The following is a 27,901-nucleotide window of genomic DNA, read 5'->3' as shown; positions in this document are numbered from 1 at the left end:
GGCGGGGCCGCATCCCGCTCCGCGCTGCGGGTCCGGCCGCGCAGCCCCGCAGCTGCCGGGGCGGGGGCAGCGGGGATGCCGGGCGGGGGCAGGGGGTGCTGGGGTGCAGCACGGTCCGTGCGCGCCTGGGATGTGTCCCCTCCGCATTTCCCACGGTCCCGCTGTCAGCCCGGCCATCACTGAGTCAGTCTGTATCTGCTCGGGTACCCGAGGGTATGCACACCTCACCTGGACTCTCCTGAACTTCGGGAAGGGCTGACTGAGGGGAAACAATGTTAGCACCGTTGCGGAGGAAGCCGTGGGTAAGGAGCAAAAGGACGTAAATTAAACTGAAGATGTGGTTGCCAGTGTGGGGCTGTTGTACCTGGGAAGGGGCATGCTGGACAGGAGGGCCTTCCCTCTACAGGAGAGGAGGTAGGCTGGGTTTCTGAGCAGGCAGGGCAGTGCTCTGAGCTGGCCTAGATCTCTGCTGGGAATGTTCAGCCAATGCAGCAGTTACGCACTCCATGGTAAGTTTGGATGACCTTCTTCTTGTCATTCTGCTCAACTTGCTTGGCAGATATTGATCATATTGATGCATTTCCTGGACCCCAATCCTAGACATGGAAGGCTAGACATGGTCTAAAATATTTGTATTTAGCTCATCTTGCACCCCCAAGCACAGTAGTGTAATTTTCCTTCCCTCCTTTCATTGTGTGTGAGGCTGTTCTGGCTGCTTGGCTTCCCAGCCTTGAAGTTCCACTCTTGGTGCCAGTGAAGTGAGACAACAGATCTTGGTCCTGGCTTTAAGAACAGGAGGGACTGATTTGGGCGAGGAACAAAAATCCAGTATGTTCAAACACCTACCTTATCTTGGATTTGGCTGAGAGAATTATGAAAATAGAGGCTCCAGTCTATGTCATGGAGGGTTTTTAGGGGACCTGTTGAGTTAGTCCTATCCTGAAGCAGACATGGAAGGGACATATTCAGTGCTGCAAGGATTTTCTCTGGATAGCTAAGGGTTTTCCAAAGGGAAGTGTAAAGAATGGGCTTTCCTGTTGTCCAGAACCTGTGCATTCCAGAACTACATTTCTGATGGATGACAATAAGAAGATAAAGTTTGGTTGCAGGAAATATTGGTAAATGGAGGGCCTATCAGATGGGTATTTGGAAATTGTCTTCTGTTAGAAAAATTGGCAATTCTTTTGTAGAACTCAGTTATGTCAGAGGTGAAGTTAGGCTGAACATTAGATTGATTTAGGTGTTCAGTATTGAAGACATGTACATGGTGTTCTTTCCCTAGAACTGTTGGTCACTGACCTGAAATGTTTCCCTGTAACCTCTTGCAGGGTGTGCCTGTGGCTGGTTCTTCTTGTACAGCAGAGGGAGATGCTCTAGAAAAGTTTGAACTTGATGTCCTGGGGAAGCCCTTGGTGGCTGCTTCCAGGATGAGTAAACTTAATTTCAGACCAGTGTCCACACAAACACATTTTGAGGAACTGCTAGATCCACCTTCCTTCACCTCCCTGAAAGGGCACTGTGTCCCCACTGCTTTATTTGGTTGGGCAGAGCTGTGTGCTCTGGTTCATGTTCGTAGAATCAGTCCTAGTTCATGGTTAGCCCTGACTCTGCAGAGAGGGTGAAAGGAGTTTAGTGCTGTGATTCAGTTTTCTTCCCTCCCTTCCATTGTACATTTTGTGCAGTCACACTGTCAGGTTCATCCTGTGCACCCTGTCTGAATGCTGGGTGGTGCTGCAGAAGTGTGAATGAGAGCAGAGTGAAGGGCTTTGCTGCCACATCCTTCAGAGAGGCCTTCTCTTCCTCTTTGCCTAAGCTGGAATTGGGGATCCTACTCCCCCTCCCTTCAGACCCGAGCCCGTGTCTGCATGGGTGCAGTGTTTGTTGTGCTGGCTCTGCCCTGCTGCTTTATGGAGCTGGGCCAGGTCTGTTGTGAGCTCCCTGGGATTTATAAATGATGTGGTGTGGGCAAGAGAAGCCGCTCTGTGTCTTGGACTGCAAACATGCCCAGAAGTTGAGAACTCAGTTCCCAGTGGTACCACAGGTTGCTAGAGGAGGTGTGTAATTTGCATATGTTTGCATGAAGATGGCCTTTGCATGTGTTTTCTATATTACAAGAGACAAACATGTTTTGTTTATGTTGCTCTCTATCTCCCAGATTATTATCAAATGGATTTCACTTTCCACAAGTTTGACTGAGGAATCTGGGCTTATGCCCCCACCCAGAAACATCCACAGTGCCTGAGCTCTCCTGACTTGCCCTGTAATGATGAACCCTTTGGTGTGATCTGTATCCCCTGGAATAGCCTCATAGGTGAGCACTGACATGATGAGCTGAGGACCTAGAAGAACTTCAACTTCTTTTCTGATAGTGGCAGGAATATTAATTGAGATGGATGCAGTTGTCTTTTATGTACAGTTTGCTGCTATCCCTGCATCTTCTCAATTCTCAGTTGCCAGGTTATGAACATGAAGAGAGTTGTGCTCTTTGGAGTAAGACACTCCTGTCTGCTTAGATGCCAGGGTAGTTTTACAGATGAAAATCTTTTGGGTCTTCCTTGCTGCTGTTGGTATTGTGGGGAGAAGAAAACAGGTGAAATGCTATCAGGATGACAAATGATTCAACTTCAGCAAAGTTCGGTAAACAGAGAAATTATCTCCCATTTTAGGTTTTCAGGGGAAATCACCTTTGTCTCAAGTGAAGTATGTAGTGCAAATCAACAAGGAAACAGAAAATTAAATCTTTGAAAAATCAGTCATATAAAAACTGAAATCTTCCAAAGTAAGGGATACCTGAAGTGTTCTATCTAATATATTTATATTTTCAGTGGTCATTCACATGTACCTCAGCTTCTTCAGAAAGACTGCAATCATCAAAATAGTGAAACACCATAGAGAAGCAAAATATTGCAAACCAATTATCAGTAGTTTGTAAACCTCTATACCTATCCCTATACCAATAATCAACTGCTAAATAGAAATCTCTAGGGTTTTTACTGCATGAATTAAATCCCTCTGTGGCACTTTAAGCATATTTTTTTAGTAGTTCAATGATCTTCAGATACATTTTCTCAGTTGCATCAAGGCCCCAGAGGAAATCAAGATGTCCCCATGCAGGAAAATGCTCATGGTAAATGAGATTAGTAATCCGAGGAAGCAGCCTTGCCATGTCTGTTTGGTCTGCAAATTTGTCCTGTCCACCACTCCAAACAGCAGTTGGTATCTTTAGCTTCTCTATGTTGTACTCAGGAGGAGCAGTCTGTAAGACAGGGAGGAGACCTGGGTGAATGCTGCTTTATCAAAGTTGTGCTTAGAGAAAGGTTTCTGTGCAAGCACTTCTCTTTGTCTTTTGTTTCTGCACTGCCTCCAGTAAAACCATAAGGATGAAGGCCACCCTCTTATTGCTCATTGCCCTAACCCCATTCCCTGTCTTGCTTGTCATCACAGAAGAAGTTAAAGAAACACATTAGGTTAAAATGGAGATCATCTGAGATCTGAACCAAGTGACTTAACGCAGGATGGTTATTTGTCAGTGTGGTAAGGTACCATGCACAAGATGTTTTGAAACTTACCCTTATCAAAGGGTGGTTTAGTTATCTTTCTTTTTGACTGCTTTTTGGGTCATTTCCTAACTTTACACAATATTGGAAATAAAACATTGCCCTTTTCAAAATTTAAACTTCAGGTATTTAAAGACTGTATGGGTATATGAAAGGTGTCTGAGAAGGAAGGTGTCCTTGGAATCTTTATCCACTAGTAAAATAATGTGCCCCTCTTAAAAGAACCTGCCCTGACTCACAAAGTGCACTACAAGTCAACTGATCTGATCAAACCTCAAAAAATAATCAGGCGAGTTTTAAGAGTTGCATGAGGAGCAGAGCATTTTCAGGTGTTGACTACAGAGTAACTAAAGCTCCAACAGACTAAATTTTACCTGTTTCCTTTTTTCCATACAGGGTACTTTAGTTCTCCCCAGCAGTCTCCAGTATGCCATACTGAACCATCCCTTAAGTCTAATTTTTACAGCAGGTATCCTCTGAAAACCAAGGTATGCATTTCCACTTTTTTTTCTTTTCCATCCCCATTTTAGTGTTTAACTGAAACGCAGTTTGAGGATTTTTGGGGAAGAGCTCTGTACTCATTCAGTCCTAAGACCTGGGTGTGACTCTTAGCCTTTAGGGAATGGCAGGCAAGCTGACATGTTGTTGGACACATCCCTGCATCAATAGGGGAGGTTGCAAGAATCTATATGTGCTGTGTTTGTGAATAGACTCTGACAATTATGAGAATTAGATTCAGGTGAAGCTTTACCTAAGACCACCCTTCCCTTCTTTTTGTAGCATTCAAGGTGCTAATGTATGAATTTTTCTATTAGTTTTGCCAGGACCTAAGGATGAGTTCTCAGAAAAAATGAATTGCCTTACCTGGTTGTATTTCTTCATATTTTCCTTACAGCCGTAGTCATAAGCTTGAAATTGATCTGCATGTTTTATCTGTTAATATTGTAACAAGGACAAATGAAGTGAAAATGTTAAGAGACAGAGTGCAGGAGTTGTTTTCTTGCATATGAGTGAACTTGAGTCTCTGTCAGTAGACATTCCAGGGATACTGAGGAAGGATTGTGGGATAAGTGGTTTCACCACCTTTCCCCTTGCTAACGTTTTCTTCTGAACTTCAACCACTACCCTTGTTATGTTTAGTTACTAAAGCCTTGCTGCCCTATCTTAACTGGCTCTTTAGTTAGCTAACATAGCTCTTTGTGATGCAGGAGCATGTCAGGGCTCTCACTAGCCTGGGATACCTCCTCAAAATCCTGGATTTTGTGTGCCTACTTGGTCTAGTCTGGTCACAGTAGCAGCAGCGATATCAGAGGCTCTGAACTGCATACAAGAATATTGGGAGCAGAGTGTGATTACCTTAGCACTAAACTGTTGTCTTCTGTGATTTGTCTAAAAGGAATATCAAAAGAGTAAAGGATTAACCTGTCTTACTGATAATGTCTGTGCTTTTTTTTTTAAATCTAAACCTCTAAGTAACTGAGGATATGATAGAAATCTGCTAGCTCATTTCTGTTTTCTGGCTTTAGGTGCTGGGTTTCTGGTCTGGATACCAGGAATTTTATGCAGGGGATATACAGCAGCACACATGTATTTAAGGGCTGGTTTAAGTGGCACAGTTCACTTAGAGTTCACTTAAGTTCACAGTTCACATAGAGTGATGCATTTCTGAGCCAATGCCATCTTGTCCTGGTCGGATTTGGAGCCTAGGCAGAGCAAGCTTAGGTTTGAAAGTGGCATGAGGTGGCAGAAGAGGCAGTTCCCAATTTTGCCATTGTGTCAGCATAAGCATTTGTGCATTAAACTGGCTTTTGGAGTTAATCAAGGCTGCAATTAATCCTCTGGGGGACAAGCTTTAACCTAGATCACTTTGGTTCATCCCTGACTGTAAAGTTCTCACTTATGCCACCTGCCAAGTGACTAGACTGTGCTGGTGTTCACTTCCGCAGCTTTTTGCACACATCTCCATAAATAAGGATGAAGGCTGGAAGCCATTAGAGCCGAGGGAGGTGTGATGTGCCCTGGGGAAATCTCAGAGCCTGATGACAAAGGGGAAATTCAGGGAGTGGTCTGGTGAACCATGGGGAGCAGGGCTCCCTCTGTGACAGGTGAGATGTGATGGGCAGATTTCCAGACCTGTCGCCTCTGGATTTCCCTGTTGGCTGTCAGTTGCATAAAAAGCTGTACTAAGAGTGTTTATATGTCAGCACACTTGTACCTGCTGCCAATGAATAACATTCTGTACTGATGTTCCAGCTGGGTAATGTCCCGCGTATGAATCTGTTCGACTCTGGAGACAAAGCAGAAGTGTTATGAAGGCAGAGATCCAGTGCTCTGATATAATAAAACCGTGAAGGCCCTGAGCAACATACTGCTGCTGTGTTAAACCCCCCTTTTTATAGGACATTCTTCAGATATAAAAATGAAAGCTGAGGAAAGATTCACAAATACACTAGTTTACAGTAGGAATGATTACATAGGATGTTTTTACCTTTGGAATAATCTTTTCAACATTAGGCCATAGCCATAGAGAAAACATCATTTGAGAAGCATGTATGGCCTTTGTTTTCCCAGTTTCTATGATTTTTATGATGCTTTTAAATAGTGCTGTGCATAATGAGTAGAGAAAGATTGTTAATTAGCAGTTTGCTTCAGCATAATGAAGATGCATGTGTGAGAGCTTTTCATGGGTACACTTGTTAAATAGTCTGAGAGATGAAAGGTGACTGGAGAACAGACATGTGAAAGGTCTGTAAGAACAAGAGGTATCAGCCAGACTAAAGGAATTCAATCTTTCTGCTGGGAGAAGCGTGAAGAAACAGCTCTTAGTTTTGGCTGGAAATGTTTCAACGTGTAGCAAGCAAAAATAAACCATCTCTTATCTCTAGAGGAGTCATATGTCTTGTTGTTTCGGAAGGAAAATATATGAATTTGTGCAAAGGATAAAAAGATCTTTGTCCAGTTGCCCTTCAAAGCTTCTTCAGATTTCTTGTATTGAGGTGCTTACCGTGTTTATATTTTGTATCCTGCCCCCAGCGATGTAGCTGAAGATATTGCCACAAACTTTCCCCAGACATGCACAGAACTGTGTTACAGGTCCTTTCATCAGCTCACTGTATTGAAGAACTCCTTTGCAGCCAAGTAGTAACTGAAGGGAGAAGTGCAAAACTTTTCTTAGCTGTTGCAAGAATATTTCATGCAGAAAACTCCCTCTTCCTTAAGTCACTCTCTCTTCTTTAATAGCCTTGCCTCTTCATGGGAGGCAAGATAGCTGAAACTGCTTGTTATCCCACTATCCATTATAGTGTGTTCTTCCCAAGGGCAGAGCACCTCTTCCTCCTTCTCCTTGAGACAAGTTCTGGAGGTCACTATCCCTCTGTTTTTAGTGTACTGATCTCAGTGAGAAAGGAAGTTGGCAGCACTGATGGCTGCAGAATACAGGAAGTCCCTTTTTGCCCTAATATTTTTTTCCTGGCAGGTACATACTGTGCTGTGATTACCACTCCTAAGTAAAGAGGGACCAGACAAATGAGACAAATGAGAAGAGTGTAGAGCTCAGTGCTCTATAGTCACATCATGGGCGCAGCTTGGACAGAAAGAGGCTGTGCTTCTGTGGTTTGACATAAAGTATAGCATGCATGATTTCCGCATTCCCAGCAGATTCTATTAAGTTGACACCTTCTGGTGTTTAAATTCCATTTATCACTTTACAAGTAAATACTTTATGGGCATAAATGATCTGCATGTCTGATGAAACTAAGATGTGAAATATTTTATAAGTGGTTTTTATTAGTGCTTAATAAAATATATTAGATTTTTTTTTTTTTTTTTGTTCTGGTATTTGGAAGTTTTCTTCAGAAATATTTGACTTAAATAAATAATGATGAAAGAAAGTATGCCTGCTACCTTCAAGAAATTGCAAAAGCAATACTCTGTGAAACCTTGCAGTTTATCTCTCTGGAAAGTCTGAAGTCTGATACGCTGAATTAAATTCTAACTGATCACCCCCTAAAAGTTCAGGTTGACTGAGTCCAGTAGAGAAAAGCAGACAATTGTCTTTCTCTTTAGAAGGAGGAATTACTTACCCTGATCAGTGACTGGGGAAACCGGGTAATTGTTATCAGAGGACTGGTAGCATGTGTGATGGTGACCACTGGTGCCAAAGCAAAGAATACTTTAATCTTCTGACACAGCTCAGGATAAGTAGAAAATGCTATGAAGCCTGCAAGCTCAGAAAAGGAAGTCAAGTTGATGAAGAGATCTCCACAGACCAAATAAATAAAAAGCAGTAGGCAGCAAAGGAGTGAGACTAGATTAGCATCCCATTGGCTGTTTTCTATTTCTGTGCTGCAGACCTAAAGAGAATGTTTGAGTCTTGCTTAAAACTTTTTTTTGGAAGATAAAGTTCATTCTAAGGTCACAAGCTCATTAGAACATGTCCTGATACTGCTTTTGTCAGAACTGACAATTTTGTGTTGAGGCCAGTTTTGGTTGAAAAGGTATATTAATCAGATTTTAGAAATTCAAATTCTCTCTAAAGTACCCTAAACTCAAAATAAAGAGTTTCTCAGCTTGCAGTCTCTAAAAGACTGTGCATGGGTATGCTGGCATTCAGCAATACAATAATTATCTGAAGATTAAGAATAAAATTTTTCCTTGTGATTAAGCACATACTTGCATGAAAATGAATTCACACATAAAGGAAGAGTATAAGGAAGGCTTTTAAGCTAAAATGGGTTTGTCCCATCCTGTTTTCTGAATGTGTATAAATTTCTCCACTGATGGATTTAACTAGCTGACATAATTATCTGAAGACAATGAAGGTGGTGACTTCATCTGAACTAGTAATTCTGTAAAAAGGCTCTTAGGATGCACACATGGGAAGAAAGGAAAATGATTTTCTAATAATGCCACTTCCCCCAATTTTCTCCTCTGTTTCTGAGTTTGTTTTTCTAAAAGGACAATTTACACTGTAGCATAAACCCCAGAGTCTGCTCACAGACCTTATGTATAAATCATAAACACTAACACTGACTGTTTGGTACTCAGACAGTTTTAACATTACCTGTAGCTGCCCCTTCAGAGTGACCAATATAGGAAAAATCCTTTTGTCCAGTTTTATTCACGATGAAATTCAGCTCTGCAGGAATGTCGTATTTACCTATCTCATCAAAGCTGTGGGGAGAAACACAAAAAGCTGGCAGACAATTTGACTGTCACGCTGTGAGTTACTGACTGTCAGTTTTGCCCATTGCACCAAGCAGGACCCATTGAAGGAGGAGGCTGCACACTGTGTCTGCATCCTTGCTTGAGCTGGGGGAGTGGGCAGAGGGGTGAAGCTGTGCAGCCTGGCTGCCTGATGGGCTCTGTGTGGATGAAGTGCCAGTTTCACCTGACAGCTGCAGCCCCTGGGGAACTGAATTTTATCAGTGCTTTCACCTGAATGTGCTACAAGAAATAGTTTTCTCTCAGATAAATTTATCTCTCAGATAACAACAAATCTGTAGTAGATCAGGTTTCTAGACTGAGCTGAGCTGTCTCCTGTCCTTTCTGCATTTGGGACATGGTGTGTCTGATGGGAGACTTCAAGGTTACAGATGTCTCCCAGTTTAGGAAGCCTTTTCCCAAAGAAACTAGGATGGTGTATGGACAAAGGTGATCTGTGTACTTCCAGCTTTGCTTCTGTGTGTGCTGATTCCAGAAGAGCCTATCCAGATCATGCAGCCAATTCCTTCTTATAACCTCCCTGATATGTCCAGGAATGTCTGCATCTGTGGAAAAGAGTTCGTCTAGTCTCCTTAAATGTTGCATGTTGCACTTGAAGTCAGATTATATGAAAACATGTAGTGTTTCCATTTAATTCAAAAGGGAATTTTTTTCATATAGCCAGAAGGGGAAAGGTTCTGCATTCTAGTAGCAACTGCCTAATCTTGCTAGTTCCCTGAAAACTGCTTTCTTCAGAAATTCTTTTTCCACAGAGTACCTGAACTGCCAAAACTCCTTCTGGCAGGGTTTGAGGGTCTTGTGTTTTAAAGACCAGGTGTCTCCTCGGCTGTTTCCCAACCAGACATCATAGCCAGCATCTGCAAGGATGAAGCCCAAGCTGTTGTTGGGCAGGTTGGAAATCCAGTGAGTAGCATCTGCTAAAATGCCATGATGTAGCAAGACTGGAGGCTTCCTCCCTAAAACATAAGAGATTTTAGGCTGTAATAGTAATAGGGAATGTGTAGTTAAAATGGAGGTACAGAATTTGGTTTTACAGGAGTGTTTTAATATACAGTATTCAGGCTGCATTCTACGCTGAATGACTGGGTGCCCTTGCTGAGATGGCAAGATATGGAACTTTGCATATGCAAAGAGGGAGGGTGGAGAATCCATGTAAGACTTGGCTCTCAGGCTGTCCTTATACCCTATATATCATACCTGCATTTTGGGCGTTCCTTCCAGCAGGAATTCTGTAAACAGTAAGAATGTATCCATCCTCCGTTGGAACTTCATATTCCTCGCTAGGGAACCCATGATATCTGATGATTTCACTCTGTGAAAAGCCAAAGGATAGTTTTTTATCATGAATTTATGGTGTAGTTATTGGTGTAAGAACTGTAAAGCTAGCCAAGAACATGCCAGGAAGATAAATGTGATAGCATATTGCTAGCCTTTCTCTACCGCTCTGTGTTGTAGTGGTAGGGAGGGACACCAAAAAGGATTCCTGCAGGAAAACAAACCCCAGGTCTCTCTTTTTTGTGGATGATTCTATAGCTGCTATGCTGTAGCCATGGAGGCTGGAGGATGCAAACAGCAGTGAGAGGAGTTGGGATAGATTTCTGTGAAGTGGTTTGTGTATTCGACATAATGCTTACTATCACTCAAATTGTAGTAATTTCTGTAGCTGTGGCACTCAAGCACCACACAGAATTATAGGAGTAGCAGGATGCAGTAAAGTCTTCTAAGACCTGCTTAGATGGTAGTTGTCTGGAATTTGATTCTCCATTATGGGACAAAGTGAGTGACTAACCTTTTGGGAGATAGTTTATCCTGTTTTGCAAGGCTGGCACAGGTCTGTAATATGATATTCTGCCTTGGAATGTGGTCAAACCACTCAAATAATGTCCTAATTTGCAAGCTATCAGTGGTGGGCTGAGAGGGAGCACCATGTGTTCCTGTTGGTGTTGAATTATGCTAAAACAGGTCTGATGCATCAACCCCAAATTAGCATCCTGATAATGAAATGAAGATCTGGCAAAGATAAACTGCTATGCCAGCCTGGAGACATAAGGTAGTCAATCACTTTATACTTTCCAAGTCCAGTCCACTTTCATATGGTTAAGTTCTCCTAATATATCCCTTCATGGAGTGTGTATGAAGATTTCTCCTTTGGGTTGGGACACCCCCTCAAAGTTACTCCTTGAGGCTGAGCAAAAGAGATTTTGCTCACAGTTGATGTTCTCCTTATCTCCTTATAACAGTTGATGTTATCCTTATGATGTTACATAAATCTCTTCTTTAATAACGGTTTCTTTTTGCTAGCTTTAATACAATTGCTTTTATATGATTGTATATTATTGCATTGTTATAACACATTGTCCTATATTATCTTATAGCAGTAGTTTTAGCTACTCTTCTGTGTAATAAAAAATTCTCATTAGGATAATTTTGTCTAATCATTAATTATAATAAATAATTATTTTTTATATAAATATATTTGATTAGTCCTGCAGGACAAGGTTGAAGAATGGGTCAATCACACCTTTATAATTCCTTAGCCTTCAGCAGTGAGAGTCAGAGGCTAAGACTGGATTCAGCTGCACCCAAACTCCTCTTTGAGAAGGGAGTTTGGAAATCAAGGGGATCCTTTCAGCACCTCACGAATCAACAGAAGGGCTTCTCTAATGAACTTTGTCTGAAGTTCCCACTCTCCCCACCACAAGGTTGTACCTTTCTAGACAATAAATGTGCAGCAGTATCTCTATCTGACCACAGTGAATCCTTTCTTGCCCAAGTGTGGTTAAGCAAGCCATAAAGGGTGGATCTCCCATTTCAGACTCACAGCACCACCTACTACACTGCTGCCACAGTGAGGAAACTTTGTTGATTCAGAGCAAAGAGTTTTTGTGAGAATCTGCTGTTTGAAGAAGGGGCTCAAGCACCCTTACCCCTGTGCTAGGAAAACAGGTTGTTACAGAAGGGCAGGCCTTGGGAGTAGAAGCCAATCTTTGTTTCCACCCCAAAGGAATTCTTCTCTCTAGCTCAGGCTGTTTGGATAGGAGCATCAACTTTTCCTTTAGGTCCGTGATGCTGGAGGGACCCCTTTGAAGGGAACTTACTTTAGCCTCCTGATAGGCACTGTTAGGCAGTGGTAGTGGTAGTGGGAGAGATGCTTTAGAAAAAGTGAAAGAAAATGACCCAGCTTACAACATTCATGAAACATTCCGGGTTGGGGCTCTTCTTGCAGCGGCTTGTGTCAACACCGGCCGTGGAGGCTGCTGTGAATCCTGCTGAAAAGGCAATTCCTTGGGAGCAGAGCAGCACGAGGAGGCACCACATCTTGGGGCTGTGTGGGAGAGCACATGCTCTTTGTTCATTAGGAAGAGAGTGGTGTGGAATTCCACAGGAAGACCCAAGGGGGGAGGCTCCTGAAGGTTGCCCAAGGTCTGTTTCCCAAGGGCTGCCAGAATAGGTTCCTGTGTAAAGGCAGGATTGTCTATAGCTTTTCCTATTTAGTGTGGACCACAAATGAGTCAAAGGCTCCAGGATGAAAAGGAACCAACCTGGGGGCCTGTGTTTATGTGTCATTGATGCTAGTTTGTGATGATACCTTCCTTTCTCTCTACATATAGTCTTTTCTATTGTAAATCTGTCTTGGAGAAAAGGCTGAATTTGCCTGGATTTTAGGCATTGTCTGGTGGTCACAGTAAAGCTTGTCTGAAGAGAAACCATAGTGCTCTCTGTATAGCTAATGCCCTACTTTTTGGCTGTAGCCACCTTTTGTAATTAGCATGGATGAAACAGGTCATAAACCCAGGGTGTCTTATCTGAAACACCGTGGGGGAGATCATTAAGATTTGGAGAGTGTGGTTTCCTCAGAATTTCTTCAGGAGTGAGGGAATGCGTGGGTTGTCAATTATTTTTATTTTTTATTAAATCTATCATATCCCTTGAGTGACCACATTTGGATTAAGCTACAATTGGAATACTATAGATAGATAGATAGATAGATAGATATCATTATATATTATTAGAATATATATACAGTGTAATATTATACTTTGAATATTGAAATGTAAACTCATTGTGGCCTATGCACTTTGTAGGAGAACACTCTAATTCTTCTGTCAATACAATAGAAATCCTCCTACCTGTGTGTAGCACAGTTTCACAGTAAATTTTCTGGAAGCACAGTTTCACAGTAAATTTTCACTGCTTTCTGCTATTTTATTTAGTTCCAACAAAAGTAAAAAAACACTTTTTCTGTGTGTCAAGCGTCATTTGGGAAAAAAACTAAAAAGCTCAGCATAAAATAAAGTAAAGATGAAGCTATAGGATAACTAAATTATCACCTTTTTTATGGTGTGCAGTTTTCTAAATACTGTACTGAATATGAAAGCTTTGTAAATCAGACATAATGCACCAGTCAACTCCAAGTCTTGGCACACAACTCTCTCATTAATCTCAATAGCTAACTCATGACTGTAGGAGCCTTGAACAATAATCTAGTCTTTTTATGCAACAGAACAATGCCAAAGAGTGACATTTACTAATTTACTATGGCAAACTGGAAATAACTGAAATACTAAAAAAAAAAAAAATAAACAAAAAAACCAAACAAAAAACAAGAACCATATATATATACATATATATATATATATATACATATATATATATATATAAAATAGAGGAAGGTGCCTGAAAGATACATTCAAAAATGCCATTTCTTGAGGTTTTTGATATTAATGAAAACAAACCTTAAACCTTCTAGAAATTCATCAGTGTACTCTTGAGAGAGTCATATAGCCTTCACATACACTATAAATGGGACAGAAAGACACCAGGTTAGTAGGTGTCAGAAAATCTGGGTTAACTTGCAGGGAAAACTCAAATGCTTTTGGAACTATAAGAACAAGATTTATTTAATTTATATACATGTTTTCAATGCTGAGATTTCCATGCATCTGCAGTGACATCCCTAGGGGAAGAAACCATGGAGAACAAAATGAAACAATTAATTACTCCTTTTTCCCATTTGCATGGGCCAAAGGCTTTTTCCTCTCTACCTCTGGCTCACCTGCCCTTTGATGCAGGTCAGTCAGGGAGGATGGCAGGCTGGCTGCTCTGAGAACCAGCTGCACAGACCCAGGACAGCACAGCTGTATGGAGACAGGCAAGGGAGGAAGAGAGCATGGATGCAAACATACAAACTTACCTCTGGTTTGACTCGTGCTTGCACCTCCTGCTGCAGTTGCTGGTCAGTCTCCTGCCAGAAGCTTGTGCCAGTAAAAGGAGTAGAGCAGTAGAGTTCTGTGTGAGATCTGCATGCATAGGAGAGCATGTTTAAGTGCTGCTTGTTTGTCAGTATTTAAGGAGTGGACTTACTCTGTGATAAATAGCACCGTTGCATGATATTATGAAAGACCAAATTGCACCATGGATCTGGTGAAGTAAAAAGATATGAAACCTATCATTAGAATACTTATAAGGAACTTGGTTATTGTTCCCTGAGGCTGTGGCAGATCTTTGTCTGTACTGCTACCTGTCTTAGTAAGTGCTGTAACTCCTATATTTTGGGATAATAAGGAGAAAGAATCCATCTTTTCTCAAAACTTTCTAGCTGTGAATGTGATCTCTGCTGCTGTGGGTAGTACAAAAGCTGTTTTGGTCACTGGTTCTGCACCAGTTGTTTGTTTTCTGAATTGCTGATTGCTTGGGGACAATCTCTGTTAGATAATCTTAGAATAAAACCAGAAGTGATTTGAAAGGTGTGAACCCCACAACGTACAAAAAAGAGTTTGCTCTGAATTACCCTGCTTCTGTAGGGATTCTCAGGTACTTAATTAATTAAGTTTGAAAACATTGTTTAAACTTCAAGTCAAGAGAGGGTGCTAGCACCAATTCTTATTATTTCCAAGCCACCTTGATGAACTCTGTGAATACAATACATTAGAGACCCCTTCCTATCCACTGAATTAATTGAAGTCAACCTGGGGGGCCTGATCCTGCTGAAACTGGCCTGGCTTCTTGATTGCAGCAAATTCTGCTAATGGGTGCTAATGATATGCTTCCTTGCCTGGGAAAATGAATGAAGTAAGTACTTAGTAGACAAAACCTGAGAGTCACCGCAGAAGCAAATCTGCTTTATGAAGTAGGGCACAGTCTGTGGAAAAGCCAAAAAGGTGATTTCTCAATGAAAAGCATCACAGCTCAGCAGGTCTGATACCTCCACTTGATGAGAAATATTGAAGACTTTGCTCTATTCCCAGATAACACCATCCTACATTTTTTGTTTTATAGAATTGCCAGCTGGGAATGATCTGGAACATTTTACCTATATCACCTTGTGGTGGTATATGGGGTGTATGAGATATTTTCTGATATTGTTGATGGGAACCACGTGAAGAGCAAAAGATATGTTAGCCCAAAGGGAAGAGAAAATGAAAGTAATGCATATAAAAAGAGAATAAAAACCACAAAGCCTAGAAACAGAAACTTGCCAGGATGGACTGTCCTTACTCAGAGAACCAGGGCAGCTGAGATAGTAAGTTTTCTGTTTTAAAATGCTGTGGCAAAACTGAAGTCCAGGTGGTCTGGCCTGGAGCTGGACATAGCATCATCTGAGTTTAGGGTTATAAAATACAGGCTCTGGTCCGTGCCACGGAGGGGTTTCTTTGTGCTTGTTGGTCTGTTGAGTCAATCCTGTCCTGCAGCACAGGCGCAAGGGACCCTTGCAAGGATGTTGTATAAGTGGTTAAAAGTCTTCTGAGGGAAAGTGTAAGGTGCCAGTGTCCCTCTTGTGCAGACACTGGCCATTTCAGGACTGCATTTCTTGGGAATATGCATTTGGGAGGACTGTTCTGCACACGTCTCCAACAAGCCACAGGTTGCTTTCCTGAGAGCAATGTAACTCATGTGATTTGTGGCAATACAAATTCTAGTGCTTGGAATTTAAAGAGACAAATTATATTCTGTGATATATTCTTGTATTGAATATGCTGTTATTAAGCTATTGATATCTAGTTTAAAAAATTAATTTAGCTTATTGTTGCCCTGGTGAAGGTCCTTCTGAAAAATATTTAGCTCCCTTCTGGTTCACATGAAACTTTTGAAGTGTTGTTGAATTCTGTGAGGAAGTAAGAATCATGTTTTCTCCACAGACTGGCTAGGGGACAGTTTGCCCATGCACTGTCTTGACACCCTTTGGAATAAAAAAACCCTTATTAATAAAAAATAATTTTTTCAAGATTCTAATCTTCATTTACAAGTATGGCAAAGAGCACTGAAGCAATAGGTTAATCAGAAGTGAACCTGAGACTGTATGCATCTATATACATTTGCATGAGTTTCATACCTCAGCATGGGCTGCTTAAGTGTTCTTCAGTTGAAGCTTAGACCAAAATAGTCACTTCAGTGATTTTTAAGAGCACCTGAGATGTGATGGATTGAATGGTAAATTACACTGTCTTGGGAAAAGTGTTGCCTGAAGCTATTGCTGTGCTCTGGGCTTTTTATTTTTTGTTTGTTTGTTTGTTTTGTTTGCTGGGGTTTTCTAAAATACCTTTTCAGATTACCATACATTTATTTATTTTTGTTAGGAAGATATTAATTAAACTACTAAGTTGCTTTATGTAGCGTCTTAGTGATTCAATATTTCTTTCAACAGGTTGTAGTTTATAAATTCCAACAAGAAGGTCAATAGACGTGGGAGGAAGTGAATGTCTTAGGATCTTGATGTGGAGAAGACCTTGATGAAATACTGGTAAGGAAGACCTTTTCAGCTTGGAGGTGTTACTCACTCTTCCATGTCCTTAGTCTAACGTCATATTCACCACATGCTTGGAGATGAGTTTGGTGTAAGGATCCCCGTGAGTCTGTCACAGATGGGTGTTATGTCTGTGGCTGATACGTGCCAACCTAACTTTCTTCTGATAAACAGCCACTGAAAGGGTTAGAACTGGTGCCAGCAAAAGAACACTACAGCCAGTAGCTGTACTAGTTTAATTAGAGAAGGCTGGAGATGGTCCTCCACCTTGCTGAGAATCAATATGAAAATTATTTGGAAATAGAAGTTGCCAAATGTAAGGCAGAGGGCTTGGATTTAAGATGCACTCTTACATGCATATGTTTTAAAACTTTTTAAAAATTTTGCTTTAAATACATGAAATGTGATTTAAACTATAAAGGGAAAAGATATTTTTGAGGTGAATACAGAAATTTGAAATAGACATGCCTTGCTCAGAAAGACTGAGTGTAGTACAGAAATGCTATCAGCATCTTATCCTCAGGGACATCAGTTATAATTCTGTCCCCAATTAGCATATAAAATTACTAGGTTGAACATGAATCATATTCATTGGTTGGGCTGGGCTAGAAGGAGAAGACTGAGCAAAAATGATGAAAGCCTGTTTAATTAAAGAGTGAGACACTAATTATGCTGGGAGTTTTCATGCAAGGTGTGGGTTTAGCTGTTTCCCCTTTCCTGACAGGCATTTGAGGTGTTCTTGCAGAAGGTCTGGAATATGTTTTGATTTTTGGACCCTCTCTCCCCTTTTAATGCCTCCATTTCTTTTCTTGTGAAACTTTCTTCCCTTCTCTCTCCCTTCTCTCTTTGACCTGTTTTGCTACTTTCCTTTTTAGGTAACTGGAGGCTGTTATTGCAAAAATGACAAAAGAAAATGCTTCTGTGTTGTAACTTGTTCCGCCAGTCTCCCATAAGCTGCTGTTCTCACGTTTACCTCCCTGGGCTGGGTTTCTGAAGACAATTGTTTTATGCTACTAAGTAGAAAGCACTGAGAGGAAACATAGCTAAAGAAAAAGTGATACTTTTGAGTTAACTATTAACCAGATTCAAACAAGCTCGAGCACATTGCAAGCGGGGGTGAGTTGCTGGGCTGTTGGACAAGAAGGAGCTCCAGAGTGAAGAATAGGCATGGGGATACTCTATTCAGAGGTACGTGACCATTTTCTGCAGTTACTGACGCTGTTGAAGGTATGGATATTCACCGGACTTGGTTTGTTCCCTTCGCAGCCTCCCATACAGCGGCTTGTAGAGATCTGGAAGTTTTTCCCTTTGGAAACGTTTTCCTTTGTCTATTACAAGCCGTCAGTAATATTGTTTATAGTAGCCAAGAAAATGCAATAACCGGCGTAATTATCATGGCTTCACAAAGTATGTGTTCAACATTTTCTGTTCTGTGTTGAGATCAGAACGATTCTGTACATAGTGGAAGCAGCAAACAGCTTTGCAAAAAGTAGACAACTCCTGGGCTTACACTGATACAGATAATAAACTTAATGCCTAAGAAAACCTTCCACTCCCTCATATTGTTTTAGGACGGTAACTATTTTTTATCTTATCTTTATGGGTTTGTCCCCAAACAACAGTTCATTTAACATTTTCCTGTACTTTAGCATAAATTCTGCTTAAACATATTCTGTTATAAATTTCCCATTTGGACGTGTGGGAACAAATGAGGGATTTGGTCGTCTGTGACTGTGAAAAGTGAGCACTGCGCTGTGTTTCTGTTTCTGGAGGTAGCATTACATAGCTGTTACTTTTAAAGGCTACGTTTCTATGCTGAAAGCCACTCTTCTATTTCCAAAAAGCTAGTCAATGAAATCAAGTATCTTCTCCTCTTTCAGTATTACCAGGAACTTGAATCTGTGCATTCATAAGGTGATCGACTGAATAGACTGTAGCTTATTCTGAAAGGATTTCTTGCCTCTCTCCGGATCTACTACTCTGAGGTAGTAGTGCAGTGGAAATCAGTGTTGTCTAGCTTAATTACACAGGTGTTTAAAGAATGTTCAAATATTGTCCATGTTTTTTCATGCTTATTAGTTAATATTTTCATATAAATTCATTTTCTCTCTTTAAACATTTTGAGATACAGTTTTCTGGGTAAATTATGGTTCATTTATACAGGATAGAAAGCTGGGGAACTGAAAATAAAGAGATATAAGTTGCCTTTTCTGAGAAGCATGTATTGGATATTAGTGTATTCCTCAGCATCCTAAACATAATTTAGACTTTCCTGTTAAGTTCATAGCATGCTTTTTTGGTATAATTTTAGTACAAAGGAGGAGGCTATGGATTGATTCAGAATATTTTGATATTACAAAATATCTTCCTTTTTTCTAAACAACTGCAATGAGTTGATACAGTTTAGGCAATCCCCTGGAGTTCTAAAGGAGGAAGCAATTATAAACTGAAATTGCTCTTCAAGTTGCAAGACAGGCTTTACCTTCACCTCCTCTCTATTGGTTGATTGCTTTGTCCTTCATACTGTGCCTTTAACCTTTACTTCTGTGGTAGAACTTGCTAAATAGCTGGAGGTTTATCACTAGCTCATCAAAGCTAAGCAGAGTGTGATGCAAGAAATTCTGGAAAACATCAGGCAGGTTCAGATGTGGTGGTTAATCTAGGTCTGGGTAAACTACTATGACCTAGTATCAATCATGTTCCACAATTAATTAAAAAAATTAAAAATTTGGTTCTATAACTGCCCTTCCTGATAGAGCGTTATTGCTTTTCTTGCACCACATTTTTGGTGATTTTGGTACTGAGTGCTCTCAGCCATGAAACCCTTGCATGTCCTGTGAGTACTTCTCATCTTTCTGAAGCCTTATATACTGAACAACTAAACTCTGGTCTGAAGGGCTTGGAGAAGAAGAAGTATTGTAAAAAGAGAGATTTTAAACACTGAATTATTGGCATATCTAATCTTCAAACTCTACTTTCCATTCTCCAGTGTCTGCCCACTGTTTTTTTTTCAGGTGGGCAGTGTGCCATACTTCATGATTAGCCCTGGCTCTATGGCTGGGCAAAGGCACCTCTGATGAGGATTCAAGGAGTGTTTGGGGTTGTGATTCTGTTTTCTTCCTCCCTTCCATTGTACATTTTGTGCAGTCACACTGTCAGGTTCATCCTGTGCACCCTGTCTGAATGCTGGGTGGTGCTGCAGAAGTGTGAATGAGAGCAGAGTGAAGGGCTTTGCTGCCACATCCTTCAGAGAGGCCCTCCCTTCCTCTTTGCCTAAGCTGGAATTGGGGATCCTACTCCCCCTCCCTTCAGACCCGAGCCCGTGTCTGCATGGGTGCAGTGTTTGTTGTGCTGGCTCTGCCCTGCTGCTTTATGGAGCTGGGCCAGGTCTGTTGTGAGCTCCCTGGGATTTATAAATGATGTGGTGTGGGCAAGAGAAGCCGCTCTGTGTCTTGGACTGCAAACATGCTCAGAAGTTGAGAACTCAAGTTCCCAGTGGTGCTTTCTTCAGAATCTGTAGTTGGGGGAGCACTTCTCTTCTCACACATCCCTAAAGGAGACTCCAAGACGGGTCCATGGTGCAGTTGCCAGTGCGTCTCTGGGACAAGGGAAGCTGCAGGGGCTCTTCTGGCTGTCCTCCACTGCCATCAGACTTCTGCTGTCCTTGTCCTGCTCCTCACCACAGCTGAGCATGAGCCCAAGACATGAACTTTGGATTTCTTGGGTATGGCTTTCCCCTGGCATAGCTCAGGTACTCTGAGTACTATTCATAGGTTTATTTCTCTCTTGTGTGTGATGAGTGGATAACAATAACATAGCAACAGCAATAACCATAACACAAATATGACACTGGCTGTGTCACTTCTGAGGCAATCTTCTAACACTGTAGAAAGCAGAGTGAGATTTTCCAGTCTCTTATCCTCCAGGTTTTTCTATAGACTTAAAGGAAGTATGTTTTCTTGGGTTTTGGATGAATACTGATACTCCCTGCTGATACTCCAGATAGGTGCTCTCTACCTGTTTGAAAGGAATTCTATTACTGTCTTATGAGCAAACTTTGGGGAATAGTTTAAAAAGGTCTTAAGCATGGTTAGTCCTTTAGATAGGGTTTCCAGAGTGACAACCCAAAAATAGTGAGAGGTGGAAAAGATATTTGTGGCTGAGGCTTCACAACCACAGAAATCCTGGCATATGCTCAAGCCCCAGCCTGGGGCCAGGCAGGTTTTGTGTCCAATCTATTGCTACTGGAAGCTTGTTTTGTTACTTTGCTCTGCTTATGAATACAAATCTCTTTCTAATTTTCATGCTAAATTTCTTGGCCAGATGTATCACCTTTTTTATGGTGTTCCTTGAAATAAATTGATCTTCTTTACCACTGACCCATTAATTTATTTTGGAACACTAGGGACAGTGCTGTCTCTTCCTAACCCAGCTAAGCAAATCAACCTTTCTTCAGGCTCTTCATATTTCTCAGTTGTGGAGATGCTTCATGCTCTTGCCATGATCTGATCTCATTTTAGGACCCAAATGACAAAAACTCTACACACTATCCCAGTAAAGTGCTTCTGTAACATCTCTTTCTGTGAGAGACACTATCTAATATAGCATTTGCCTTTCTTGGACAAGTGGCTGGTTGCCACCTATTTTTAGTTTTTCTTATCTTTATATTTCCCTATAACTTTTTTTTCCCCCTGAATCCTTATTGTTATTGATATTAATATAATGAATTTACAGTTGTTGATATTGTTTGTTCCTTTACTTAAATACTGCTATGATGTTTGCTCTTCCAGCCATGGAAAAGCCAAATTGAGAAGTATATTACAAGTTTTGTCTGTCACACTTTTCACCTTTCTTTGATTAAAAGAATACAAAACAGCAGAGTGAGCCTCAAAAAAAATCCCATACAAATGGGAAAAAAGTTTGTGTTCCTTTGTTGTTTGGGTTTTTAAAAATTATTTAAATATGAATGGAACGTGTTTATGCACACAGTATAATTTCTACAAAGTACCCCCAGTCCAGGGGAATAGTAACAATTCTAAATACATCTTTACTTTACATCATACTTTAAATACATCAGTTTTCCAGGTATTAGTTGCTGGAATGGATGAAAACAGCTTCCTTAGATTCTCTGTGCCCTGGGTGTTTTCTGAGAACAGCTGGTTTCAGTAGGTAAAAGAGCAAGTGTGCCTTGTGTGTGCTGGGCTCTGTGCATGACTTCAACCCCAAATAATCTGGTCTCTCAGGGAGTGGTCTCTGTGCCATCATTGTTGATGGCTCTAGAACTGAGTTCAGCAGTAGTGTAAGGTTTAGAAATTGATCCCATGGATCAAAGAGAGCATCAGTCAGAAATGCCTTGGGTTTAATCACCTAGCAAGTATAAGTCTTAGAGGCAGTACAGAAAGAAAAACAGAATATATCCTTGAGCTGCTGAATGAGCAAAACCAGCCTAGAAAGGAGCAAAGTTATATGCTAAATGACTGGGAGTTGAACAGATGTTCAACCAAAGAGCAAATCTCCTACATCTTTAAATAAGCAAAGCAATGCCTAATAAATAGAGTTGTAGGGAAATCAAAGAAGCAGACAGACTCCACAGGATCTTCTCTTTCCTGGACATGAAGATGCAGTGCTAGACACCAACGTGACAGAGAGCAAGGTTCTAGAGAAAACTGATCTTTTAGATGGCACCTGTGTGCAAATCACACCAAAAGGGGTTTGAAAGAGGCTTTTCTCTTCAAAATCATTAAAACAGTTCTGGTTCTGGTGAAATGTAAAATACCAAATTGTATACGTACAGTTCTATACAAATGCAGACAGATGTGCAAGTTTAAAATATGGCATGTGTTCTTTGTAGATTTTTGACTGATATAATAGAAACAAAACAAGAAGTGGTGCAAGGTCTGGTAGGCATGTAAATACTTCCTTTGGAAATAAATCACTTCCCTTACACAGCTGTCCAGAAAACTAGGCAGTAATTATTCTCGAGATAAGCCTGTGTTGTAGATCAAAGTTTGGCTGAAAAAGTGTAAATAAGATGAATATTTTTAAGGCAGGAAGGTGTAGGGGTAAAGGGGAGGACAGAGAGGAGGGAACAATCTGGAGGAGTGAGGAAGGAGCTCAGATTTCAGGACTAGATCTTTTTCAAGTAGAGCACTTAGTTAAAAAAGGAGAATTGAGAAGACGAACTACAGCTAATATTTAAAGAAAAATTCTATTTTAGAAGATGTTGGGTAAAATCCTCAGTATCAAAGAATATAAATACTTATTCTGTTTTTCACAGGAGAACTCAAATTCTACCAGTCTGCCCCACTTCTAAATGTTAGTTTCTGCCTGTATTAGGCTGTCAGAAACTTGCAGTACTCCTGCCCTTCTCAGTTTCTCCTTAGTCTGAGTTTTTGCTACTGGAGAGGGAAAGAATTGCAGTTTAGGTCAAGGACGTGTAGAAATACTGAACGAAAAGCTGACCAGCAAGCAGTTCTCAAAAGCCAAGCAGGATCTGACCTGTGGGCACCCTGGCATGTATTTTTTAATGTATTTCAAGGTCTAGAAAAGAAACATTGGTAGGGGCTTGGTTTTTCAACTTTCACCTGAAATGAGGTTCTTTTCTGGGAACAGATGAGTCAGGAGTGGCTCATTCTGATCAGCCAAAGGGAAAGCCTGAAGTAAACTCAGGCACATGGGCTTGTCCCTGCTTGCTGCTTAATACATTGACCAGCTCCTGTGAGAATTGAGAATGGAAGCCGGTTTTGGGTTTGTTTTGGTTTTTTTGTTTGTTTGTTTGTTTGGTTGGTTTTTCTGTTTGTTTTGGTTTTTTTTTTTCCCTAATGGCTGCAAATAAACAGGATTTATTTCCTGGATTATAGAATTAGCATCCAAAATGAACAGAAAATCCATTCCACTGTGCAGAGGCTGTGACTTCGGGGCTGAGAGCTGTGTAGCAGCTGCAGAAATGTCTCCTACCACCATCTTCTGGAAGGCACCAAGAACTACAGCCTCAGTCAGATGTTCTGGGGTGTGTGAGTAGCGAGCCAGAATGGGAAGTATGGATGTCTCAGTTAAACACGTGCTGATGAATATTATCTTCTCACTTCAGCCCATCTGTCAGGCAGCTTATAACAACGATTTCAATAAAGTTCATCTCCTTTTGGAGCGCAACAGCAACTGTTTGAATGTACAGGACAGCTTCCTTGGAGACACCCCCTTAATTTGTGCATGTAGACAAGGAAACAACCGGATAGTTAACTATCTTCTTAGGAAACATGCTGATGTCAACCTCAGGAACAAGGTAAGTGGCCACTGACTCTTCCTTTGTGGGACTGTTCTTTCAGATTTTTGAAGTGCCAGTGGGAGCACTAGCAAGCACAAACAAACCTCAAGCTTGTTTCATACTGAGGGTATGTGGAGAAACTAAAAGGAACTAAAGATGGAACTAAAAGGCTTTTCTGCTTATTTTAGGGCCATGTGTTTAGCTCCATTTCGACAACCTGTAGCAAGTTGAACACTGTAGCACAAAGCTTTGCAGACCTGCCCTTTAGTTGCTTTGGTATATTCAGTATTCAAAGATTTTTTTAAACTCTGTTCTCAATAGGAGTTTGTGGTGGTTTTTAATACTTTCCTGTTTTTCTCTGATGTCCCAGAAGAGATGTGCTAAGGTCTCATATGTCCTTGCTTCAGTAGCCAGCACCTCCATAAAAGGGGGGGCTGTGGTGATTCCTCCTGCTGTGTGACAGCAACAGCCACATGAGATACCCACTCTGCCCTTTAAATTTCTGCAGCCAGGTCCAAGTTTGCCAGCATGGAATCATTTGGATCCCACACCCTCCTTGCACGTGTAATCCAATTTCCATGACCCTCTATGTGTTAAATGTGCTTTTACTTGAAGGAAGCAAGATGCATGTGTCTATTTCTGCTTGAAAAACACAGATTTCCTATTAGATAGTCCAAGAGAAAGCTTGTGAAATTTAAAAATGGTCTACTCTAGTCAGTATTAAACAGAGTGAGTTCACTGAACGTGGTACTAATCAGAGCTGCTCTGTGTTCAGAAGGACCGCACTTGCCTCCATTATGCTGTGAGAAAACGTTTCACCTTCCTTGACTATGTGCTCATCATAATCCTCATGCCAGTTATGCTCATTGGATACCTTCTCATGGTGAGTCTGGATGGGAGCAAGCATGACCCTGTATCTTTCCCTTGCCGTTTTTCATAGCAGTGTTTCAGGCCAGGAACCTCTAGAGAATATGGACTGTTTTCTTAAACCAAGACTCAATGTGTACAACAGAAGGAGAAGGGATTTTGCTGTGGCAGTAGCTGGTGAAGGAACAGATTTTTATTACTGCATCAGTCTGACATTTCCAGAGACCATGCCTCTTTTTGGAAAAAAAAGATGGTATTTAGCACAAATATACTTAAGACTGTATGTAGATTAGCTGTTTTACTGTGTTACTCTTTCCCTTGCACCAAACAGGTCTCAAAGACAAAGCAGAATGAACACCTGGTCAAGATGTTGCTTAGATCTGGAGTCGATGTGAATGCTACAGACTCTGTAAGTGGGTTTATACAAATGCAAATGTGGCTCACATGCAGGAAACTATACTAAAAACAGACTACAGAACCTTCTAGCAGCATGGCTGGGTTAGAAGCATCAGGGACTGAACTGTCTAATGTACCAGGAGGATTCAGTGTTTCTGCTTGACACTTAGGCAATAGATGTATAGTGTATATAAAAATAATTCCCCACTCATCAACTAATCCTCCCTTTCTGATCAATGCCCTCGTAAGATAATCCAGGCAAGCCGGGCTCATGTACTTATGATTAAATACCCAATTCTGTAAAGATTCTAGTGATATAAGCATCTCAGTTTTTCAGCATTTATAAGATTTTAAACTGGAACAGATTTGTGGGCTAAAGGGCAAGACCCTGTGTCTTCTCTCGGTCTTCAGAGTGTGCTGATCTGCCATATACAGAATTATGTACCCACTAGCCTACTTAGGTTAGGTAAAGATCTCCTCTTCTCTAAGGTAGAAAAGGAGAAATACCAATTTTATCAGCAATAAAATTTTAAAACACTGAGGAACAAGCAAACAGTATTGTTTCATATTTAATTTCTGAGATCAAGTTCATGTGATCCTCTGAAATTATTGTCTTCCTGCTGATGTATCAAACCTGTTTTAGCAGTTGCATCCCAGGGAAGGAATTAATTATTTTGTCCCTGTTTCTCTCATGGTAATGTATTTGTTTTACTGTGTAGTGTATTGTGTCAGGAAATGGTATATGTGTTTTGCATCCAGCTGTTAAGGAGAATCTGATAGGCTACAGGTAGTCCTACTTACCTAAGCTCTACTACAGAAGTCATAGAAATAAAATTAATCTGCTTCTGTTTCCCTTCAGTCTGGCAGCACAGCCCTTCACTATGCTTGTGAAATGAAAAACCAGGCAGTCATTCCTCTACTGCTTGAAGCTCATGCAGACACTTCTGTAAAGAATCAGGTAAGAAGGTGAAGTTGATAAATGTATTCTCTTATCATGGTGGTCAACCAGTAAGTACATTGTAGGCCTTAGCTGGTGCACAGCAGTTTAAAGAGAAGGGTGCACAGCTTCCTGGCAGCCAATTTGCTTCCTAGGTGGTATGAAACTTTTGTTCCATTGCCTTTGTTGACTAGAGCAGCTTTAAGTATGAATCCTTCACTGCTGAATTTCTACCAGTAAACACTGCCTGCATGTCCCCTGGCTTAGCACATCTCTTCCCTATCTTTATGTTGCCTCTTCTTAGCTCAGAGCTACTCTATAGCTGTTCCTTAAATGTAGGCTTCAGGGCAGGGATAAAAGTCTCCCTAGGTGTTTTTTGTACTGTTGGGACCCTTCTTCTGAGAGGCTAGGTCAGGCTGCTTCTGTCACCAGGACAGCTCAAGTGCTGCCCAAATCAGAATTGATCTGTGAGTATCCACACTACTGAGCTGAGGTGAGCTGTGTATTACCTATGTTGCTCTTGAAATCAAATCTTAGCTGAACTCCATACATTTGGATATAACTCCCAGGAATTTCCCTACTATAGGGGAGGTCTCTGTTCCCTTCTTCAGCCAGAGCAGTATTAGGCCCAGCATGTCCTGAAATCTTTATTTTAGAGCAGAAGTGACAGGGGACCTTACACAGGTGGCAAAGTTAGGAAATCTCTTTATATGAGACCCATATCTGTCATATTGTAATGTATTTCATGTGTTTCTTTCAGGATGGGGAGACTCCCTTAGATATAGCAAGAAGATTGCAGTTCCACAACATTGAAAGAATGATAAGAAAAGATTCTTAGCCACCAAGGATTCTCAGACATGCAGAAAATTACCTCATCTGATAATCTGCCTTTCACAACAGCAGAAGTCCTGCAGAGGATGAGGGGTGACACTTGATAAAGACTCAGTCCACATCCACCCATTCCCTGCTGCAGACTTGGACAGTTTTGTGTGAGATTCGTCAGGCCCAGGCCATGAAGTTAATTTTATTTTACTAAGCCGTGAATTACTACAATAGTGTTGTAGTGTTCAAAACATTGTCCTTTCCATCTGCTTCATCAGTTTTATTACTTGACTTCTGCAGACTGTGGATTTTGAAAGCTAGCTATAAAATATCTGGAAACCTAAACACTGCATATAATGGTTGGCAGTCAATGCAAAAATAAAATATCTTTTAGAATGTGTGCTACTCATTCCATAGGAAAACTAAACAATATGCTACAACAGTTATAAAAGGCCTGGTACCCTTCTTCTTAGTATTTATCTTCCTACAATGGGAGGGGCTGGGAAAACAGATCTCTCAGTTGAGCCCTTCCTCCTTCCATCCTTCCTACAACCTTAATTCTCATGGTGTTGCTACGAGGGATCTTGTAGAATAGGACTATCTTCTTTTGTTTTCATCTAAGGAACAGCAAAAAGAGATTCAATGCCTTGCTGGAGACCATAAAACAAGTGAATCACATTAATGCATTAAGAAAGAGTAAAGAAAATATGTTTGGCTCAGTAGAGAAAAAGGTCTCTTGACTACCTTTCCAATATAAACAGTGTACTAAAGAAAAAAAGGAGTCAATAAATGAAATTCCATTGATGGAAACCAGATGTATCATTCCCACGGGACTAGACAGGACAGCATGCTGTACAGAGAGAGGATGCAGGAGAGGATAATACCAATCATAATAATAATATATGCATGAGTCTTCTCTTGCATAAGTGAAGGCAGAAGAAAACCTGCAGTAATAAGCAATGTATTAAAAGTGGTCCAGTGCTCTGTGATTTAATAATGCGGCAATAAAAGGGAAACTTCTTTCATACACTGCTGTGTTGTGCCTCCTTGATCTAATGGATCTTTATTTTTGTTGATAATTTTGACCTTTT

The 27,901-nt window shown here is 40.9% G+C and overlaps 2 protein-coding genes across 10 annotated transcripts; one reads left to right on the top strand and one right to left on the bottom strand.

The window, feature by feature from the left end:
* The first annotated feature begins 4 nt into the window (after nt 1-4).
* ANKRD22 (ankyrin repeat domain 22) lies at nt 5-27,837 on the top strand. 9 transcript variants are annotated; one of them, XM_072931090.1, is made up of 12 exons: nt 5-302; nt 2,156-2,311; nt 3,954-4,045; nt 15,060-15,303; nt 16,426-16,521; nt 17,400-17,712; nt 23,385-23,533; nt 23,615-23,806; nt 24,564-24,671; nt 24,987-25,064; nt 25,911-26,009; nt 26,749-27,837. In XM_072931090.1, the coding sequence occupies exons 7-12, from the start codon at nt 23,399-23,401 to the stop codon at nt 26,824-26,826; spliced, it is 690 nt and encodes a 229-aa protein (XP_072787191.1). In that variant the 5' UTR covers nt 5-302; nt 2,156-2,311; nt 3,954-4,045; nt 15,060-15,303; nt 16,426-16,521; nt 17,400-17,712; nt 23,385-23,398; the 3' UTR covers nt 26,827-27,837. The 9 variants fall into 9 exon arrangements, with proteins under 9 accessions (XP_072787191.1, XP_072787192.1, XP_032605031.2 ...); XM_072931091.1 differs by having other exon boundaries at nt 16,426-16,547; XM_032749140.3 differs by having other exon boundaries at nt 16,426-16,615.
* On the bottom strand, nt 2,734-12,098 carry LOC100228608 (lysosomal acid lipase/cholesteryl ester hydrolase). The gene is made up of 9 exons (XM_072931416.1): nt 11,967-12,098; nt 9,978-10,092; nt 9,538-9,736; nt 8,620-8,729; nt 7,640-7,863; nt 6,562-6,702; nt 5,773-5,844; nt 4,422-4,490; nt 2,734-3,256 (listed from the first exon to the last, which is right to left on the bottom strand). The coding sequence occupies exons 1-9, from the start codon at nt 12,096-12,098 to the stop codon at nt 3,023-3,025; spliced, it is 1,296 nt and encodes a 431-aa protein (XP_072787517.1). The 3' UTR covers nt 2,734-3,022.
* Nucleotides 27,838-27,901: the final 64 nt, after the last annotated feature.

Source organism: Taeniopygia guttata, chromosome 6 (genome assembly GCF_048771995.1).
Source record: "Taeniopygia guttata chromosome 6, bTaeGut7.mat, whole genome shotgun sequence".
NCBI classification, from domain to species: Eukaryota; Metazoa; Chordata; class Aves; order Passeriformes; family Estrildidae; genus Taeniopygia; species Taeniopygia guttata.
Note: the sequence above shows the minus strand (reverse complement) of the source record. Positions and strands in the feature narration are given on the sequence as shown.

Excerpts from the sequence above, each read along its gene's own strand:
- ANKRD22 (XM_072931094.1), top strand. The coding sequence starts at position 23,399 with ATGAACAGAAAATCCATTCCACTGTGCAGAGGCTGTGACTTCGGGGCT. Across the intron at positions 23,534-23,614 it reads CCTCAGTCAGATGTTCTGGG|CCCATCTGTCAGGCAGCTTA; the intron begins GTGTGTGAGTAG and ends TTCTCACTTCAG. Across the intron at positions 23,807-24,563 it reads ATGTCAACCTCAGGAACAAG|AAGGACCGCACTTGCCTCCA; the intron begins GTAAGTGGCCAC and ends CTCTGTGTTCAG.
- LOC100228608 (XM_072931416.1), bottom strand. The coding sequence starts at position 12,098 with ATGTGGTGCCTCCTCGTGCTGCTCTGCTCCCAAGGAATTGCCTTTTCA. Across the intron at positions 9,737-9,977 it reads AAGGAACGCCCAAAATGCAG|GGAGGAAGCCTCCAGTCTTG; the intron begins GTATGATATATA and ends CTTATGTTTTAG. Across the intron at positions 6,703-7,639 it reads TTCCCCAGTCACTGATCAGG|TTACTACTTGGCTGCAAAGG; the intron begins GTAAGTAATTCC and ends TTCTCCCTTCAG.